This window comes from Lactuca serriola, chromosome 4 (genome assembly GCF_051521515.1).
Source record: "Lactuca serriola cultivar US96UC23 chromosome 4, Lser_US96UC23_V15, whole genome shotgun sequence".
Lineage (NCBI taxonomy): Eukaryota > Viridiplantae > Streptophyta > Magnoliopsida > Asterales > Asteraceae > Lactuca > Lactuca serriola.
Window position 1 is genome coordinate 188,142,530 of NC_136411.1, and position 19,711 is coordinate 188,162,240.

At 36.5% G+C, this 19,711-nt stretch overlaps 1 protein-coding gene across 1 annotated transcript in view; it reads right to left on the bottom strand.

Annotated features, from left to right (window-relative positions):
- Positions 1-376: 376 nt before the first annotated feature.
- LOC145099074 (protein FAR1-RELATED SEQUENCE 5-like) overlaps positions 377-19,711 on the bottom strand; it is a 32,218-nt gene continuing 12,883 nt past the window's right edge. The window contains exons 2-5 of the mRNA XM_079036660.1: positions 1,776-2,032; positions 1,351-1,640; positions 695-953; positions 377-403 (exon numbers count right to left, since the gene is read on the bottom strand). Coding sequence (XP_078892786.1) covers positions 377-403; positions 695-953; positions 1,351-1,640; positions 1,776-2,032 — 833 coding nt within the window. The remainder of the gene's footprint in view (positions 404-694; positions 954-1,350; positions 1,641-1,775; positions 2,033-19,711) is intronic.

The window sequence follows — 19,711 nt, forward strand, 5'->3', positions numbered from 1 at the left end:
TGCCTCAACTCGTTGGTCCCACATTGGACTCGTTGAGTTCATCTGGCAGAGTCCAGATTTTGACTACTTTCAGCTTTGAAGATCTTGTTGCAGATTAGTGCCTCAATTGTTGCACCTCTAATGAGTTAAAAACACCAAGTAGTAATTGGAAGAATATGAGAGAGGTTGTGAGGCTCAAAAAATCGGCTAGAGTTCTATTGCTAATAGCATTCGCCGATTTCAAGGAGCCAAGGGGTTCCTTATATAGCTAAGTTGCTAGGGTTTCATGTAAAACCCTAATTTGATTGCTTAAGCCTTAAGCAGTCCAGTAGATCCTTCCAGAAGGCCCCCTTGGCGAAATCTACGTGGGCTACACATAGAATTTCGTCCACCCTTCCTAGGGATCCATAAGCCCAACTTGCAACTATCATATAAATGCAATATCAGTCCCCATAATTTAATCAGTCTCTTTTGATTACCAAATTAATTTTTGATCAATACTAATTAAATAATATGATTTCTCAATTAATATATTATTCTTATAATATATTAATAAATCATAATTAACCTTTTTCCCCATAATCCATCCTATCTAATTGCTATGGTGAAGGCAACCCAAAAGGACCATGCTACTATCGGGTCAAGTACATACCAATTATAGTTATGGGCTTAGACACCTAATCCAACAAATCAAACTTAGAATAAAAAAACATACCTTATCAGAAAGTTTTTTGTTGATGTGCCACATACGTAGTCTATGTCTAGACTGAGAAATGATAATATTAATGGCATTCTTCATTTCAACATCTTGATCAGTTACAATCATACATGGCCAACTACCAAGAGCTTTTACAAATACTTTAAGGAGCCATATATATGATTCTGTTGGCTCATTAGTTAGTAATTCAACCCCAAAAGTTACACATCGCCTATGGTTATCAATTCCAGTGAATGGAACAAATACCATACAATATCTGAAATAATTAATCAAATGTAAATAATGACAATGGCAATGAAGTTTAATAACAAATTCTAATAATTTGTATGTAATGCAGGAAAAACATTCACAATGTGAATGATAATGTGATATAAAATTCACAAAAATGTGATCATTCACAACGTGAATGATAATGATAATTAAAATAAACATTAAATTAACAAGATAAGAATGTGAATGATAATGTTAATTAAAATGAACATTAAATTAACAAGATAATAATAAGAATATTACTTGTTGGTACTATAGGTGGCATCAAAAGATAAAATATCTCCAAATTCTTTGTAGTTTCCTCTTGATGCCTCATCAGCCCAAAAGAGACAAGTAACATGACCTTTACTATCTTATGATCAAAAAGGAAGTTTGGAACATACTGTACTTTATCTTTCATTCTGTCAATAAGCATTTGTGCATCACTTTTACCAACTAAAACATTTAAATCCCTTTTAAAGTTCTTGAAATCAGTTACAGTTCCACCACTAACATTATAACCACCCTTAATTGAACTTAAGAATGTATAAGCTCTAGCGACACAAATGTTATAAGCTCCAAGTCTGTGAATGAACGATTGTTCAACAACATCAAGCTTCCGATTAACACGTAACAAATGAAGATTTTCTTTTAAAAGCAATACATGGTTATGTTTTTCCACAAACACATATACCTAAAATTGCAATGAACCAAAACAACACGCTTGAAAGTTATAACAACTGGACATCCATCTTCTTTGATGATGTTTTCCTTTTACGTTTTAGTTGCTTTTCATTGTTAGAATCATGATTAACACATTCAGAAAAACCTGATTTGTACATATCACATATCTAAGTGAAATTTCTCCTTTACAATGTTTTATTGTTGACATACTAGCACCAAATCCAACTTCTTTAGCATACTGCAAGTAAAACTCAACACCGTCCTTCAAAGAATTATAAAAATCTTTCTCTTTTGGCTTCATCTCATCTGGAACCTCAGGAATAAACATTTCATCATCATTAGAAGAAAAATCACTTTCATTCCTGAACTGTTTTGATTCACAACTTGATGCATTACTTTTGCCTATATTAAATTAATAAAATTATTAAAAATAATCGCATGGTGATCCTTAACTGAATAGATGAATTGTAACACCGTAAATTTTCAAACAATTTGTTTCATTTTAAAATCACAGAATTCTCATAACACATTTCTCAAAAATCTCATTTATTTAATTTGCAAAACGTGACTCTATAATTGTTTGATTGATAATCTAGGATCCTTAAAACATAACTCTTTCTCTGGTGTGTACATTCAAGCCGGTGCCTTCCCGGGATCCTGAGAAAACCTGGAACACATATCACATAACACGGTAAGCACGAAGCTTAGTGAGTTCCCCAAAATACCACACATATCTCAGTAGCCTTCATGGCTATACTCAGATAAGACCCTCCGGTCAATGTGTCTCAGTGGGACTCTCCGGTCCCAAAACTCGGGTGGACCCCCCGATCCTAACTTTATAGGCTCATAATAATAAAACTCATCATAAATCACAAAGACATAATGCAAAATATCACAACACACAGGTAAGCACATAAGGTATCTCGATCACACAAATAAACCACTCACGGTATGTATAGTGAGAAGACTCACATCGGATGATGAACAACCCCTATAAACGTTGTTGCTGCGCACCGACCTCTACCCCCGAGCCAAACCCACAATTCACCCAATTAGGAACTAAGTCCAAACTATCACTCATTAGATCTAAAGGTAGTCCACTAACCAGCCCATCAATAACCTAAAAACCATTAGGCCCACCAAGGCCCACTAATAAATGGGCTCTCCCGAGGCCCAACTCTTAAATCTAAATGGCAAGCCCAACTCAAGGTTCCAAAGCACAAACACACACACACACACACACACACACATATATATATATATATATATATATATATATATATATATATTGTAACGGCCCGATCCTCAGGTATTAATTAATTAAGAATTTAGGGATGAAGCTCTACTCGACGAGTTGGTCGACCTACTCGTCGAGTAGCAGCGGGGTGAGAACAGGTGTTTAGTAACCTACTCGGCGAGTCCATTATTGGGACTCAGCGAGTAGGAGCTGGCAGATGAAACCCTACATCTCGGGGTTTGCACCCCTATTTAAAGGAGCCTCAGCCTCTTTTGGGCCTCCGTACAGTCTTTGAGAGCCCTTGAAACCCTAATTTGTGTGTGTGTGTGCTTTGGTGTGGGTTTGAAGCTTGGAAGAGAGGATCTTGGAGGAAGGAAGCTAACAGTGCAAAGGAAATTGAAGCAAGAAAGGAGTGGGAAGCGGGTTTTGCCTCAACTAGCATCGTTTGAAGGTATCAAAGTGCCATTTTTACTTCCTTTTCTTCCCTTTTGTTGAGTTCTAGGGCTTTTTATGGATTTTCAAGTTGGGATGTTGAGCTATGGGCTAGATCTGAAGTTGTAACTTCAGATCTGGACCCTCCTTGGATGCTAGAGTCATAAAGTTGTTGTATTGGTTGTGGTGGAAGTCCCTCTTGGACTAGAAGCTCCATTAAGAACTTAAAATAGACATTTGGAGCCTTTATAACCATGCATGCACGTAAAGTTTGCAACTTTACGTGGTAAGTATGCCCTAGAATCTTGGATCTGTGATTTGGAGCCGCTGCATGGCTCAAACCAAGTCTGTATGGAAGGAGGACTGGATGGACTCGGCGAGTCGCAAGAATGAACTCGGCGAGTCACATGAAGATGGTCATTGAACTCGGCGAGTTGGAAGAACAATTCGGCGAGTCCGATGAAGATCACCATAAAACTCGACGAGTTAAAGAACAGCTCGGCGAGTCGGATGGCTTTTCCCTAGGATATGCATGCGTATGTACCCATCGAGTGGCAAGGAGGAAACTCGATGGGTGACCTTAAGGATTAATCAGGATTCGAAGGAACTCGACGAGTCACTCCGATGACTTGGCGAGTTGGAATGTGTTCCATGGACTCGGTGAGTGGCCGAGTGTACTCGGCGAGTTGAGGTCAACATGGACTGTTGACCTTGACTAAGGATTTTGACCTTGATCAGGAATCACTAAGAGGTTATGAGGTGTCTCATAAGAGTGAGAACTTATGAGTATATTGTGCTATGGTTATAGGTGGTGGAGCTGGTGTCAAGTGATCTGATAGTTGGAGTTTGCATTTGAATCGACATCTGCAAGGTGAGTTATCCTCACTATATCGATAAGGTTTACAGCACCAAGGCTGGCCCTTTATGATTTACATCCTGGTCTAGGATGGGTGTTATGTGATTGCTATGTTAGAATTCATCTTGTTTAGGATTGTTATTATGCTAGAGATCGGTTAGATCGGTTGTCATGGTATGCTACATATGATTCTGATATGTTAGATCGAAATCAGGATAGATAGTATGATATGCTTTTATGATCTGTAAGGATTGGTATGTTAGTGACCTGTTAGGTCGATGCTCTAGTTACAAGTGAAACTCTATGATTGATGGTAATTGAGATAGATATGTTTGATATGTGTATGTGCTAGTATATGATAGTATGCGTACATGGTTAGTTGTTGGTTGGATGGGTTGAGGCGGTCCTGCTTTGTGCTGAAGGCCAACGCATCCTCTGAGTGGCTCGGGGAGACTGTAGGCCCACGCGGCGGACCAGTCATGCCGAAGGCTCGGGATAGATTCATATACACTGTAGGCCCAGTAGAGCGGACCAGTCCGGCCGATGGCCCAGTATGTATGCTGATTGATTGATCATTATAGCTTTGGTTTCTGCCAATGTGGTATTAGTATTTTGGGGGTAGCTCACTAAGCCCTCGGGCTTACAGTTTTCAGTTTATTTTTTCAGGTACTTCAGGAGAGCGGGGGAAGGCAAACGCGTGACCGTACCGCTCCTCATCCTTATGATCTATTTTGGGACACTCTGATGATAAAAGAATTGGAAATGTTTTGTAAAAACAATTACTATTTGACTCTTTTGTTAGTGTTAAAAGTTTAAATTTAGCGTAAATTTTATGGATGTTACATATATATATATATATATATATATATATATATATATATATATATATATATATATATATATATATATATAGAAGTAGGTTCATGCGAAAACATAAATATCTTGCGAAAACGCAAAAACATATTTTATCTTATAAAAATTAAACACATGTACTATAAAAAATAAATTTATTAGCAATAAATTAAAGATAATAAGTTTACATTGGATTGTGTTATGATAAGATAGATTTAAAAACGTCTTTAATAATTACTTTTTTTTTCTCACGTCCTTAATCATTTTTAAATTCAAGTTGTCATAATAAAAATGTCAAAAATCATACTTTGCTAATATGACACAATTTCTCATCTATTATCGATTATCATCATGTATTTCAAAGTTTGGATGAATTATTGTCCAAAAAGATAATGTTGAGGTTGCACAATCTCATAGGTTTTCTTGTTTTCGCATTTTCGCAAGATACACACACACACACACACACACACACATATATATATATATATATATATATATATATATATATTCCTCTAGTCCAAAACTCTATTGCAAGAAGCCCAAACTTTAGGCCCAACACTCAAGGCCCAAAATGAGACGTAGCCCAAAAGTCCACAGTGAGGTTACACAAGGCGTACCTCCCTTGGTACGCTCAGCATACTCACGAATCGAGATTGGTCATCGGGGACACTTGGTCAGTACGCGAGATGTACTGGGATTACGCACTTTCTACTCATTTGGTCTTAATTAGTTAAGACCTTGGCTCATATCACAGATCTGGACTGCTTAATAGCTCTTACTCCATAAAGTCAGTGACTTTAAGCCTTGGCATGGCTAATAAGGTCACAAACACACAAAACTCTCACTCTTCTATCATAAAATTCTCATATCTCATGCATGGCTTGATTCCAATGTCCAAGTATTGAGTTTTATGACCTTACACCATTAAATACACTCAAAGGGGTTGATCAAAGTCTTTGGAGCTCAATATCTCATAAAGTCTCCAACTTTTGGGACAAAACCCTAAAATACTCTACTAAGATGCACAAATCAAAAGAGTGAGAAAGCTTGAAGCTTTATACCTCTATATGAAGCTCCCAACATAGATATCCTCAGATCCAAGGGCCTGGAATCTCACTCCTTCTCCAAATCTTCTTCTTCACTCCAAGAACACACAAAAACACTCAAATGCTCTCAAATGCACTCATAAGCTCCATGAACGAAGGTTTAGGGTTTAAGAGGGCTTGCAATCTGAGGATGGTGGCCAGGAATGAGGCCATCTCATTCTTTATATAGGGACACCCCTCAACTAGGGTTTTTCATTCAGTGCCTAGTACGCCCAGCGTACTAGGTGGCTCCGCTTAAAAGTCACGCACATGAGTACGCTAAGCATACACACACGTACGCCTAGCGTACTCAGTTGCTACCTTTCTTAATATAGGGACTTATCCAACCAAAACTTCAAACTCCCATAGATTCCTCGATATAACTCCATTTCCAATGAACCTCATATCCACAGAGAGGTGACGAGATGCCCTACGCTCTTAGCAACTCGTCGCAACCCCGAGGCTTCCTCATGCCCGGGTTGCAGCCCACGAACCCTAATATGGACGATCTAAAACATGATGTGACAATTCTCCCCCACTTAAATTAGATTTCGCCCTCGAAATCACTCCTTATCAACACATAGATCAAACCCAATAACCCGAGAAGCACCACCAAAAGGATGTCATATCATACAAAAATCTCTTTCAAAGACACCTAAACCCCACAGGAACTCCCAACCCCGAAGAAGGATAGAGCCTTCTACCACTGCGATACTCGATCTGACTCTCCAGAACTTGAAAACTCTAGTGGTCTGTGTCCCTGCCATACCTCCCTCGAAAAATTCTATCATGTTAATCGCTCATGGAATAACAGACTCTCAGAACACTCTACCAACTATGATTCTCTAATTGATACCGATCGTGACTTAAAAGGAATGGAAAGGTCATAACCCACTGAGGACCCACCGCCTGAACAATTATCAGAACTCTTCTGAAGGAATGATCCTCAAAACTTTTTCCTCAGAAAAGAAAGCGATCACGCCAGCTCGGAACGATCCTCTGAAACCCTTAATCATAAGCCCCAATTCATCTCAAATGTCCCTTCCAACACTAAGCACTAGGTCAACTCCGACTCAATAATTGATCCTCCAAAGGTTACCCACTGCACACCCAATAAAAAAACTTACCGACTCCTTCTCGCAATGACTAGCTCAGCTCATTGTGACACACAAGTCACGAAGATCGCTTTACCCCAATTGAATAATACAACCCCATCTGAAGTCGTCTCACCTCCAACCTCTATCGTCTACCACCCACTGGTTCCATGCGTCTCGCAGTTCTTCCCATACCAACGAAACTGGCCCACTCCGGTCTGAGACATCAGATGGAAATCATTACCCTCAAATGAAACCCATCTGCGAATTTGGAACCTCATTTCACCAAATCAATACACGAAGTGTCCTAAACTCAACTCGAGAGTCTGATTCCATAGCAGAATTGGAACCACTCATTTCCAATCTGATACTCAACCCGAACTCACGATTCACGAATTTATGCACACACCATCTCTCCATTTCCTTCCGATTACAATAATCTCTCCTCAACCCGGGAAACAACAATCCTCAGTCGTCACTGAGACCCTAGTCTCGCCTTTGGTCCGGCAACCAAGTTCCCGAAGACTCAAGTGGTAAGGCTAACCAAGCCTAATAACTCCTCTACGTCATACTCTAACTAGTGAATACTATAGCTCTAGGTAGAACAATATTCACTCTTATCGACTACTGAGTGCTATGGTTCCCCCCGTAGTCCTACGACACCCCCTCACTGACTCGTGAATGCTACGGCTCCCTACAATATCACAACACTCGCTCGCTAACCAGTGAATACTGCGGCTCCCCGCAGTACCACGACACTCTCTCGCTGACTAGTGAGTACTACGGCTCCCCGCAATATCATAGGACTCTCTTATTGACTCATAGATGCTACGGCTCCCCATAGTCTTACATCACTATCTTGCTCACCGACTCACCATGGGCTCACTCCATGGTTTTCCTAATAATCCCAAGCAATTACTCCCACTCGGATCCACTTGATCTCTTATCACCCCCATAATCTCATCATCAAGCCATCATTACACCGAGTTCACCAACTCATGCTCCGCAGCTCAACATAGATAAGTGCTTACACCCATCCAACTTATGCACCACCACTCTTGATGTAAGTTCTTGTAGGCAAGGCACTAGTCTCAACACAGATACACCCTTAGACAGTCCCATTCCAGCGACATTTAAATGACAGGTTCCCACTGGAACAAAAGTCTCTAGGTACTCCACTCGCCATCCCACAACTCGATTCTCAACATGACCAAAAATTAGGACACTATACTCGGGTACCTCGGTACACCATCACAGCATCTCATGATGTCTTGCCTCAACCATTGATCTTCCACTTACGCAACTCGAAACCTCAAAATACTCCCATCTCACAAATTGAAACACGGAGGAATCATCAACGACTAAAAACACGTTGACGAAAATCCGAAGCTCCACCCTCTACTGATCACCACCCATATAAAACTACTCATACCGACTCTGAAATTGGTTGGCAAATCAATTGTTGCCCCTCCTGGAGTATGGATCACAATCTATACCTATACTCGCAAATCTCAGCTATTGCACCTTGAACTCAGCGACCCAACCGCCTCGAACTCAACATTTGCAAACCCAAAAATCTCTAGCCTCAATAAATTCTCAGACCAACGGCCACCTGCCATGGATTCACTCATCCTTCCTTAAGCACATACTCATACATCATCCCACCTTGCACCTCGCCTCATCCACCAATAACCCAGGTCTCATGTGTCCCCACCGCGGATCTCCATAACTAGTTCTCTAACCACACTTGAACGGATTGATGATCCTCTCAATAGAATACTCAGTTCTCCCCCACTCAGGGTTCGAACCATCACCAATTGGCATACCAACAATCTACTCCATAGACTGTTTCACCAGGTATATCACACTTGACTCTTGGAACGTACCACACAATCACTTCAATGATCTTCCCGATAGAAACCAAGCAACTCCAAATATCCCGTAACTCAGACAAAAATCTCAGAATCATCCCAACGTGTCTTCCTCTAGACATCTTGAAGTCTCAAACCGACACAACCCCAAGTGTTTCGAATTAGTCCTGACTCTCAATCTGAAAAGAATACACTTTCACGCACCTCGTCTCTGCTTCCTCGGCCAACCTCCCATCGTGGGAATCATCATAAAAGAAAAAGACCTCACTCGCATAGTCGATACACAACGTAGACAACGAGGGCCAACGCCCCAATATACTCCTCTTAACCATCTGAAACTGTTGCTAAAAGTATGCCTCCCTCAATAAGGTACCTCGTTGTTCTCTTCCATCTTAGTCCCACAAATGACTCTCTCATGGTATAAGAAATACCTCGCAACAAACGTACTGCCCAAAATACTCTAATGAAAAGGTTGGAACCCTATGCTACCCTACGGGGTTTACCTCCAAACTCTGAAACCGGAAGCTCATTATCTCTTTTGCTTCTCCCAGGAAACGGGGACAGCGCAACTCTTGCCACAGAAGGTGACGTCTCATCTATCAGTCGATTGCTCACTCAGACCGCGATCCTCCAATAAGTATCATCTCTACTAATCACTAAGTCTTGCGACTCGCCGACTCCAACTGGCATCTCGCCAAAATCTCTCAGAAACTAACTCGATTTCCCTCTCAAGGTATGCTATATAGAAACTCGTTCGACAGGGCCCTCTGGCCCCATACTCTATCACATCTGATATCAGTCTAATCAATCACAACGAGATAACTGGTAGAACCAGAAGCACTAACCGCCACGAATCATGGTACTTGAACCATGTGATCACGTCTCAATCTGCTACGAATCATGGTACTCGAACCATGTTATCACCTCTCGATCTGCTATGAATCATGGTACCTGAACCATGTTATCACCTCTCAGTCTGCTACGAATCATAGTACCTGAACCATGTTATCACCTCTCAGTCTGCTACTTAGAACCTCTGGAATTCTCCCTGTTTCGAGTACGGGTCCTCTGCTTTTAGTAGTACGGGCCCATACTACCTGCCACATCTACCCATACTTTCCACACGGATTGTCCCTGATTTCCTAAGTAGCTGCTCAACCTTCTCGATCACCAATCTCGTTAAACCTGGTTGCTCCGTAGTGAATACTCTCCTCTATCAGCATACTCATCTGACTAAGGTCACTACCTAGGCTCTTCCTAGGTTCTCTCACTTCTCTGCCATCAGTTGTTGAAGAACTCCTTATGACGCCAGCCATCTACCTCCTGAATATCGTCATATTTACTTAGTAGCTGACTCCCATCATCAAGAGTTCCACAAAGCACAAAGCAAGCAACATTCGGGCATCGAATAATCTCTACCAACATGTAAAACCACTCTATGTTACAACCCCACTTGCTCTACTCACACTCAAAAGGTATCACTAAACTCAAGCAACTCTACCCCTCACGGGTATCTAACTACACACATGTGATTATTATTACAAATATATCTTAAATTTTCAGTAATTATTCACGAAGTGAGACCATTATGTGTTTTTCTTTTTTTGTGTATTCACATGTATCCAATTTTGTTATATATTTCAATCAACTTATGATTTTATCTTATGATTTTGACATATATAATTTCCCTAAAAATATTTCTACATAAATTTCCAAATCCGAGTACTCCCCGAGTACTCCCGAGTACTCGCTACTCGGTAGTCGGCCGAACAGGTACCGAGTAACGAGTTCTACAACCTTGCTTAAAGCTCTCTCTCTCTCTCTCTAAAAGATTCATGTTGGATACTCTTACTCCACACATACTCAAAGCAAATCACAGATAGCAAAATTCCTACACTAAGGCATCACAAATCAGGCAACTCTAGCCCTAAAATATGAAATACCTAGCCTATCTTCTAGCATGCATCACTAATATCTTAATAATAACTCATAATACAAATAAGTAAAGATATTTTGGGAAATCGCCATCCGGGCTCTGGCTGATTGTACACACTGCTCCTTCTCGTTTTTCACTTAGAAACTCTTGCTCGTTTTAGAAAAATCATTTCTTCTGAATTTTTTTCTCAGATCCTCAGTTTGAGTCCAGATATACCCGAAGGTGCATCCGAATCCCTCAAACCAAGGCTCTGATACCAACTTGTAACACCGTAAATTTTCAAACAATTTTTTTCATTTTAAAATCACATAATTCTCATAACATATTTCTCAAAAATCTCATTTATTTAATTTACAGAACGCGACTCTATAATTGTTTGATTATTAATCCAGGATCCTCAAAACATAACTCTTTCTCTGGTGTTTACAATCAAGTCGGTGCCTTCTCGCGATCCTGAGAAAACCTGAAATACATATCACATAACACAGTAAGCACGAAGCTCAGTGAGTTCCTCAAATACCACACATACCTCCGTAGCCTCTCATTGCTATACTCAGATAAGACCCTCCGGTCAATGTGTCTCTGTGGACCCTCCGGTCCCAAAACTTGAGTGGATCCTCCGGTCCAACTCAGTAACCTCATAATAATAATACTCAACATAAATCACAAAGACATAATGCAGAATATCACAACAAGCAGGTAAGCACATAAGGCATCTCGATCACACAAATAAACCACTCATGGTAAGTATAGTGAGAAGACTCACCTCGGATGATGAACAACCACTATAAATGTTGCTGCTGCGCACTGACCTCTATCTCTGAGCCAACCCCATAATTCACCCAATTACGAACTAAGTCCAAACTCTCACTCATTAGGTCTAAAGGCAGTCCACTAACCAGCCCATCAATAACCTAGAACCCATTGGGCCCACCAAGGCCCAATAATAAATAGGCTCTACCGAGGCCTAACTCTCAAATCTAAATGGCAACCCCAACTCAAGGGCCCAAAGCACACACACACACACACACACATATATATACATATATATATATATATATATATATATATATATATGTATGCATGTATGTATATGTATATTCCTCTGGTCCAAAACTCTATTGCAAGAAGCCCAAACTTTAGGCCCAACACCCAAGGCCCAAAATGAGACTTAGCCCAAAAGTCGACAGTGAGGTTACACAGGGCGTACCTCCCTTGGTACGCTCAATGTACTCACGAATCCAGATTGGTCATAGGGGACACTTGGTCAGTACGCGGGGTTGTACTGGGATTACGCTCAGTGTACTACCCAGTTTCACTCTTTCTACTCATTTGGTCTTAATTAGTTAAGACCTTGGCTCATATCACAGATCTGTACTCCCTAATTGCTCTTACTCCATACAGGCAGTGACTTTAAGCCTTGGCATGGCTGATAAGGTCACAAACACACAAAACTCTCACTCTTCTATCATAAAATGCTCATATCTCATGCATGGCTTGATTCCAATGTCCAAGTCTTGATTTTTATGACCTTACACCACTAAATACACTCAAAGAGGTTGATCAAAGTCTTTGGAGCTCAATATCTCATAAAGTCTCCAACTTTTGGGAAAAAACCCTAAAATACTCTACTAAGATGCACAAATCAAAAGAGTGAGAAAGCTTGAAGCTTTATACCTTTATATGAAGCTCCCAACATAGATATGCTCAGATCCAAGGGCCTGAAATCTCACTCCTTCTTCTCCAAATCTTCTTCTTCACTCAAGAACACACAACAACACTCAAATGCTCTCAAATGCACTCATAAGCTCCATGAACGAAGGTTTAGGGTTTAAGAGGGCTTGCAATCTGAGGATGGTGGCCAGGAATGAGGCCATCTCATTCTTTATATAGGGACACCCCTCAACTAGGGTTTTTCATTCAGTGCCTAGTACGCCAAATGTACTAGGTGGCTCCGCTTAAAAGTCACGCACATGAGTACGCTAAGCGTACACACACGTACGCCCAACGTACTCAGTTGCTACCTTTCTTAATATAGGGACTTATCCAACCAAAACTTCAAACTCCCATAGATTCCTCGATATAAATCCGTTTCCAATGAACCTCATATCCCCGAAGGGGTGACGAGATGCCCTACGCTCTTAGCAACTCGTCGCAACCCCGAGGCTTCCTCATGCCCGGGTTGCAGCCCACGAACCCTAATCACAGACGATCCGAAACAGGATGTTACATGAATAATAAAATGAAGTATTTATACAATTCACATATAATTTTCTAAACGTAAAACAAGCTTAACAAAGTAAACTCACATAATACTAAACATAGAATAAAATAAAGAAATAAAAAACACTTACTACATTCAACATGATGATCAAAAAAGATGATATTAACATCTGAAGGAGAAACTTCCAGGTAAGGATGAATTATCACCTACAATTTGAAAAACATAACATTTAAACATCGATGTTATGCAAAGACAACAATATAAATCGATAACTTTGACTTAACAAAAACCTGGTGATGTCAATGTCGATTTCAATGCAAAATCCGTAAAAGTTAATTGCAAATCCATACAACCTGAAATCGATGAATGAATTAAGAAAACAAACAACAATACATTTTGATTTCAATATTGAATCAATAAAAGATGATTCATAATCCACAAAACTTGAAACCGATCATGATTTTAAACTTCTATCAAAAAGCACTTTTCTAGATCGAATGGGATAAACAACAAGCATAATCGAAGATTATTAATATCGATTTCAATGAAGAATCGATGAAAGATGATTTTGAATTCATAAAATTTACAATCGATCAATACTTCAATCAAAAGAAAAAAAACTTTGTTAAACCAATTGAATATAGGTTAAAGAAATAAAACAGTACCTTATGCAAAGTCGATTACTACAATTTCAATGAAAAACTTCTATTATTACGATTTCAATGAAACACTTCTACAATGAAAATCTTCTGATCGTCGATAAAGATAATATAAGAAGGAGATGATATACGAGTTACATAATTAGAGATAACGACCGTCAGTTAGATTACTATGCAATACCAAAAATACCCTTGGGTGACTAATTAATAGAGTTGGACGTGATTAAATGATGATAAAGGGTTAAAAAGCGTTCCTTGGTTCCATGGCTTAAAATGGTTCCTTGAACCAGACTGAAAAAACAACCACAGTCTAACCCGGAAACTCAAACCCGAACAAGGAACACTAACCCTAACTTGAACCAGACTGAAAAAACGACGCATAACTCAAAACTCAAACTCGAGCAAGGAGACCCTAACCGTAACTCGGACCAAAACTAGACAATAAACGACGCAGGACTCAAATCTGATACCATGTTCAAGAACTCAAAGAAATTACAACATTAACAAATATTTTATTAATTTAAAATACGATCCAATTTGTTTTTCATCCATTTACAATCACAAAACTCACTACAAATTCACTCTCACTCATACAAAATACAAAAACAATAACATATTACAAAACACTAATCATAGAATTAAAACTCATGATTACTTACAGAAGAAACCCTAAAGATGAACCCTAATTTTAGCAAAAGATACAAGAGAAAAGTATGACGAATGATTAGGAATGTGAGAGTTGAATGATCCCTTTCAGTTGCATTTCATCAATATATAGTTCCGGTATTAAACAGAGCTCACACAGGTAAAACCCGATATCAAACCTATATATAAGATTCGTAAGTTTTATTATCTTTCATCAAATCCGCACACCCTATAAAATAAGAAAAGGAACCAAAAACAACCCTACACATAAATCTACTTTAAATACAGTTCAGTAAATTACAATTCCAACCCTGAAAACACAAATTTTTATAATGTTAATCTTGCAACATAAAAACTTATTATTTCAACAACGGGCCTCGGAACTTACCTAGTTTATGTGTGTGTGTGTACACACACAAACACACACACACACACACACACACATATATATATATATATATATATATATATATATATATATATATATATATATATATATATATATATATAAGAGTTCATTTGAGACGAACATAATTTTGTGAGACCGTGAGATAAAATTTTTTTAGTGAAATATTCTAATATTCTATTGTTTGCAAAAATAGAATATGCAATATATTCTAACATTATATGTTTTAGAATATTTCAATATGAAATATGTTAAAATTATTGTTTTAGAGTATTAAAATATTATACATATTTAATTTTTATGACCACTAGAATATTAGAATATTTCACTAGAAAAAAAAATGGTCTCACGGTCTCACAGATTTAAATCGTCTCACATAAACTTAACCCCATGTATATCTCTTTAAGTTGTCATGTATTTTCTCCTTTCCATGTATATCTCTTTATAAATCATATTTATTTGACTAAAATGAAACCCTAAAGGTTAAAGGCCACTTAAGTTATGTTTGACGTACTAACTGAAAAGTTAGTTGTTAGTTGAAAAATTAGTTGATAGCTCAAAAGTAGTTGTTAAATAAAAAATTAGCTGATTGCTGAAAAGCTACCTGATAAAAAATGACGTTTGGTAAACTAGCAGAAAAATATGAAATGACATAAAAGGAAATTTAAAAGAATGTATTTTTATAATTAATTAAGGGATATATGTTAAATATTTTAAAAAACTCCTAAAAAGCTAGTTTAAGTAGCTTTTTAAAAAGTTAACTTATAAGATATTTTTGACTTACTAAACATGACAATTTAAAAAAGCTCAAAAAATAAACTAATTTTTCAAATAATATTTTTGACTTACTAAAACAATTTAAAAAAGCTCAAAAAATAAACTAATTTTTCAAATAGTTGTATCGCATCAAATACTCACACAACCTCATACAAAAACTATAAAAATAAAATTGTCCCATTCCACCTTCTTGCCAACAAAAATCTTAACCATTCTGTGCTATCAAATTTTGTTCGATATTTTTAGTATATCACGTCGCTATCTAAAAAGTTTTAAAATATCCGACCAACTTCGTTAATTTGAAATTAAAATCAAATGTTTGTTTTTTAATACACGAAAAAGGCTGTTGACAATGTTAGTGCCTTAGTGGCAACAGCATATGTTGTCTCTTGTGTATAAAATGAATTAACCTAACAAGGAACATTTAAAGTTATACATTTTCCTCTAAATATTAAAAAAGTCCACCCTAAAGGAGGGAAAAGGAGCACCGTCAAAATTTTAATTTATTATATACATTAAATAATATTTAATATTAAAATGCAAATAAATGTTGTTTTGATACCGATTGTACGTTCTTTGTATTTGTTCGTTTCACATGTTTTTTTTTTCTTTTCTTAACGGTTAAAAAAAATACCTGATTTGAAATTTTTAACGGTTGATTATATATATATATATATATATATATATATATATATATATATATATATATATAATCAACCGTTAAAAATTTCAAATCAGGTATTTTTTTTAACCGTTAAGAAAAGAAAAAAAAAACATGTGAAACGAACAAATACAATATATATATATATATATATATATATATATATATATATATATATATATATATATATATATATATATAAATATAAGTTATATACAAATGAATGATTAGGGCAACACATATTTGAACCAATGAAAACATGACAACACATCACTTCCACAATAACTTCCACAATACATTACTTGTGAAAAAAGAAATAAACACGTGTCATTTGATTATTGGTTCCGGTAGATGTTGCCCTAATTATTTGTTTTCCATAGAACTCATTCACACACACACACACACACACACTAGCCGTTTACCCGCGTCAAACGACGGTATATATATATATATATATATATATATATATATATATATATATATATATATATATATATATATATATATTAGCCGTTTACCCGCGTCAAACCACGGGTCCAAATAATTTGTTTTAGCAATTCATTTCTTTTCGGCGAGCGATAATTAGTTTCAATTCAACGATTATTTGCATTAGGAAACATGCTATACTAATAATAAGTGAGAATGTATTAGCAAGTATCACTAAGCATTAGTTTCAATTTAGCGATTCATTTTTTTTTTCGATGGACAATTTATTCATGGCTTCAATTTTAAGATGACTCGTCGTTTAAAAAATCATCCAAAATAATTTTTTGTTATCTTATAAGTTTTGATAATTTACTTTCACCTTTCTAATAATATATTAAATCTTTTTTACTTGTTTATTAAGAAGCTAACTTCAACAATTTATACTTCCAATTTTTAAAATATATTCTATTATTTGGATAGTTAATTTGAAAAAAAAAAAGATATATTAATAGTAAAATGTATTTTGTTAAAGGGTGTGATCGATTATAATGTGATCACATATTATTTTAATGGGCAAATTGAAAGCAAATAAAATATTATAATAAAAATTATAAACGCCTATTAAGCATTAAATAAATCATTTGTTTTTCAATCTATTTTCAATCTACAAAATTCTCTTTTTATTTTAAATTTCCAATAACAATAATATTAAAAGCATATCAATACATATTATAGATGATATAGTTTTAAATATTCATGATATTCATTTTAATTTAGTTTTCTAAGTAAATAATTCATTAAAATGATAGATAAAAAATTTAGAATACACATGTGACTATACAATAAATATTTTAAAAGAAAATTAAATACTTTTATGACACAATGAATTGTTGGAATCGTTTGTTACTTGATTAAAAATATACATTAGAAACCATGTAATAGTGAGTGACGAATACAATACATGACCTTTTAAGTAACGTTTAAATATCATATGCTAAATAATAAAAATGAAATATAAACAAAAACATTCGAGCCTTTAGGATGCACCGCAAAATAACTTCAAAATAACATCATTGTATGGTTTTTTTGCAAACTCATCAACTTTAAATGTACCAAAGGATGTTGTTTTGATAGTTGTTAGTGGGGGTTTATATTAAACTCTGCGATATCAATAAAGTTTTATCAAGATGAGAGAATTCATACAATAAAAAATGGGTGTTCCGCAAAAATAATTTGAAAAAAATAAAATGAACAACACATATCAACATAATCAACAAAAATGCAGGTAAGATTATGACGAATTTTTCACTATGAAAACTGATGAATTTTACAATGGGAAAATAAAAACTCGTATAACAATCTCACAAATGTAAGCAATTTTATTTTCACATCTTCACTTGTTCAAGGTCTAGTTAAAAAAAATACTCGAAAATCACTAATAAATAAATCAATTTATTTTTAAATCACTCCAAACAACTTAGAATAGCCACTTACAGATTTAAGATTTCTTCCACCGAATCATTTATAAAGTTTATTAGCATCTTTTGTATAAAAAGAAAGGTATTAATTTCTAAAATTACACTCTCACATAACAATAAATTGCATGTTGGTTTGAAATTAAGTAAGAAAAATATACTGTACAGTATAACAAAAAAATAGTGAAGTACATTAGTATTTTCCAATTTTCTGAAAAGTTCAAACTATTTCCAAAACTCATGACGAAAACCTATTTTCTTCATAATCATCGGTTGACAACGAAGACTAAGTTTCCTTAAAATGTATCCAACAAAACATAAAAAACATGCCTCCAAGTTCATGAAAATAAACAAAGGAAACAAAAAACAGTTATTGACAAAAAGAAAAAAGTAGGTTGTTATTTTTTTTAAGAAAAAATCAGTTCTATACTAAAAATGAGTTCTTTCCGAATCAAATAACAAATAAAGAAAGGGAAATCAACCATTAGGCCAAAAAGAAAAGAAAACCAAGTAGAATGCGATTTCACATAATTGAAAATTAGAGTACTTAAATGTTAGTAATGTTAGAGTATGGATGGACATAAAAAGAAGAGTTCACCTTAAATAATCACAAAAACATGTATAATATGATCTCAACCATGTATCCTTTTTTAAACCATTCGTTCTCAACCACTTCAACAATTTTCTGTGAAACAAAAACTAAAATATGGATTAATATTTTTAGTTAATACATAAAAAATGACTATATGAGCTTACTATCATAGGATTAGGATCTAAAATCCTTTTGATTAGCTTGTTTAACATCTTCTTATTCAAAACAATGGTTTAGCTAGGCTTAATGTAACAACCGAAAAATACAACCAATTTTAATTTTTTTTTTTCAAAAACAACTTGATTCCATTAAATCTTTACAAAAGGTTTTCAATACAAAACATTTAAGTATTCCCAGAATCACATTACTACAAAATCATGAGGAGCGGTACGATCACGCCTTCGCCTTGCCACGGTCTCCTGAAGAACCTGAAAAACATAAAACCACAACTGTAAGCCCGAAAGCTTAGTGAGATATCCCCAAAATACCAACCACTTATACCATACACGCATAACATGCCACAACATATATGATCACAAAACAGCCATGCACTTCGGGTCTACTGTGTGACTGGTCCGCCACACCGGCCTACAGTCCACCTGGTCCACCCTCTGAGTCTAACCATAAACCTCGAGTCTACAGTGTGATTGGTCCGCCCGTACCGGACCTTCAATCCACCTGGTCCACTCTCTGAGTCTACAGTATGACTGGTCCGCCCGCACCGGGCCTTCAGTCGGCCTGGTCCACTCTCCGAGCCTCGGCATGTCTGGTCCGCCCTCTTAGGGCCTACAGCCTATCCGGACCGCTCGCTGGGCCTTCAGAACAACCAGGCTGCCCTGGGTATCTTGGCCTA